The sequence below is a fragment of the Alosa alosa genome, chromosome 8 (assembly GCF_017589495.1).
Source record: "Alosa alosa isolate M-15738 ecotype Scorff River chromosome 8, AALO_Geno_1.1, whole genome shotgun sequence".
NCBI classification, from domain to species: Eukaryota; Metazoa; Chordata; class Actinopteri; order Clupeiformes; family Clupeidae; genus Alosa; species Alosa alosa.
The window spans coordinates 16,183,655-16,186,558 of NC_063196.1; the positions used below are offsets into that span (position 1 = coordinate 16,183,655).

General features: G+C 40.8%; 1 protein-coding gene across 1 annotated transcript; it reads right to left on the reverse strand.

The window, feature by feature from the left end:
* Window positions 1–1,642: 1,642 nt before the first annotated feature.
* LOC125299539 (trace amine-associated receptor 1-like) lies at window positions 1,643–2,683 on the reverse strand. The gene has a single exon (XM_048250855.1). The coding sequence runs from the start codon at window positions 2,681–2,683 to the stop codon at window positions 1,643–1,645; it is 1,041 nt and encodes a 346-aa protein (XP_048106812.1).
* Window positions 2,684–2,904: the final 221 nt, after the last annotated feature.

Sequence of the window (2,904 nt, forward strand, 5' to 3'; positions counted from 1 at the left end):
TGGGACCAGAAACTAATTTCTCTTTCGCCATTGACTGCCGTTTATATTTTTTTTGAAAGATAGATATGGTGGCCAACGGAAAGGGGCGTGACTCCGGCTCTCTATTTCGTTGCTCAGATTGTTTGGGTCTATCCAATTGAGTGCAGAGGCATTTTCCCCAATGTATCGGTTGAAACATGCCCCATAATCACATCCCAGTGGAGCAGTATCAAACTCAAATTCTGACTAGAATTGAGTATGAAAACTCGAGCAGAGAAAAAAACTGCACACTTGACTACTAGGCGGGTATGATTTGGGAGATATATCAGCGTACGACGGGAGAGAGACTGCACATATTGATTCAATGTCATTTTTTTATGCTATTTGTGTGTGACCGTTTATGCTTAGGCCTACTTATGCCATCATCTGATTTTGCAATCATCCATTCACGATAGCTGCGTCCTCCACAGAGATCATTAGTCAAATTAACCAGCTGGATATTTATACCGAGTTAGACTAGTACTTTCACGTTTAAGGTGTCTTTCTTCACAATAAACTAGCCTAACTAAACCGTTTTCAATGGCCATATCCCATCACACAAAACTATACCTTTAGAGAACGTTCTGGGAACGTCAGTTAAAGGATAATTTTTTTTACCCCAAACGTTCCCAAAAGGTTCCCTGACAGTTACACAAAAACAGCCAGAACGTTTTCTAGAGATTTATTTTTGTGGGACCTTCAGGGAACTTTTCAGGGATGATTTTTTTCTGTGTGACCTTCAGGGAACATGTTTTGGGAAGGGTGCTTGCTGGGTCATGACTTGACTACGACACTGCACAGTTGTGATGGCGGAGCAGAAAAGAAATGTCATTAGATACTCGATGTTGGGGAGAAATTATAGAGGAGATGCGTTCCTACTGGGTCAGGAAATGAGCTACAGCCCCCCACACTGTCAGAATAAAGATGTAATTCAACCAGTTGGCCTACAAATACCTGTGCTCAGTGTTTCATAAACAACACCAGCGCCAAAGAAGTCTTGTGATTGCTACATCACTAAAACGGCGTAGTCTATTGGAACTATAACCTTAAATCAATTTGGAAGACAATTCGAACTCTTGTAGCATCTGGAAAAAGTAGATTCACTCGCCAAGTGGGCTAGTAGTAGCATAGGCCTTCACTTTTTTGCGTTTTCTGCATTTACTTTTTATGTAAGATGCGTACAGGGGGCATACACCGCGTGTGTATATGTGTTTTTTTCTTTTTGTGCTTGTACTGTACGGTAGGGCCTCATCCCCAGACAGAGCCCAGGGCCACAGAATGTCTTAATATGGCCCCGCTCGGGAGGGGGACTTTGAGTCCAGTGTGCTGTGAGCTTAAACTCTCTGGCATGTTGGAGACTTTATTCCTTGCGGTTCGAGCCAAGGGTCGCCAGAGAATGAAAAGAGGACTAATTTATCACGGAGCAGCCTTATGTAGTCCTCAAAAACATCCCTGAGACGGGTGTTTGGAGACCGAATGATTTGTCAGTGGATGCCAATCAGTGTTTATTTTGTTTATTACAAATCTGTGAATTTTATTCACAAATGTTAAGGTGTATAATATTAAACAACATTGTAATGTGTATGGCCTTTGTACATAAATATTGAAATGTAAGTAAATCATTTCACTCTGTAAACAAATTTGTGTTTGATGAATCCCTCTGAAATACTTTGCCAAGTAAAATAATTCTGAATGCTTTCCTAAACCAGCTGTAAAACAATGCATATACAAGAGGATTAAATGTTGAATTAAAATACCCAATCCACACTACCATATCAAACCACAAGGGGGCAATCAAGTAACCAATTAAAGGATCAATTATGTTACAAATAAAGAATGGCAGCCAGAAAGACAGAAATACCCCCATGATAATTGCAAGAGTTTTGGTGGCCTTCTTTTCCATTTTACTCACAGCTGTTTGTTTCCCAGTCTTCCCACCTTGCATACATATGTCACGAATGGACCTTGCTTGTTGTTGTGCAATGAGAAAGATTTTTAGATAGATACAAAGCATTATTATCCCAGGGATGTAAAAAGACAACAAAGATGACACCGTGCTAGATGCAACACTTTGTAACAAAATACAGCCACCCATACAGGTGACATTATTATAAAACTCCTCAATACCCAAAATATTGAGCTCTAGGAACACCATCCCAAAACCCACTACTGCAGATATGCCCCAGCTTATAGAAATCATAACTGTTATAGCAGAGCCAGTGATCTTAGACTTGTACTGGAGAGGTTGGCTTATGGCGTAATATCGATCAATAGAAATTAATGACAGGTTCAAAATGGAGGCTGTGCAACACATTATATCTGTGCTGGTGTGAATTTTGCAGAACCACTCCCCAAAATACCAACATGACTCTATAGACCTGATCATACTAGGAGGCATGACAAAGCCACCCAACAATAGGTCTGACACAGCTAGAGATAGAATGAGAGAGTTTGTGGGTGTGTGGAGCTGTTTGAAATGTACAACAGTGATGATGACAAGCAGGTTACCAACCACTGTTAGCACCACTGAGCTTCCAAAAAAAACATAGAGAGAGAGACGAACAGCCGCTGGATAGGTGGATTTGGAACAAGAGCCATTCAGTGATTCATGGCAAAGAGAAATACTCTCTATTTTACTAGCAAGATCTATGTTCATCAGGTCCATCTGCCACAACTGGTTTCACCTAAAGGAACAAAGTAAATGACACAAACAGTTGTTATGACAAATAGCTCACTAACAGTATTAGGATTGACCACTGAGCACATCATTTGTAACAACTAAAGCAGGGGTGTCAAACATAAGGCCCGGGGACAGATCAGGCCCACCAGCAGGTTTCATACTGCCCTCCAGATGTTTTGGGAAAATTAGAATTATTCACATCCAGT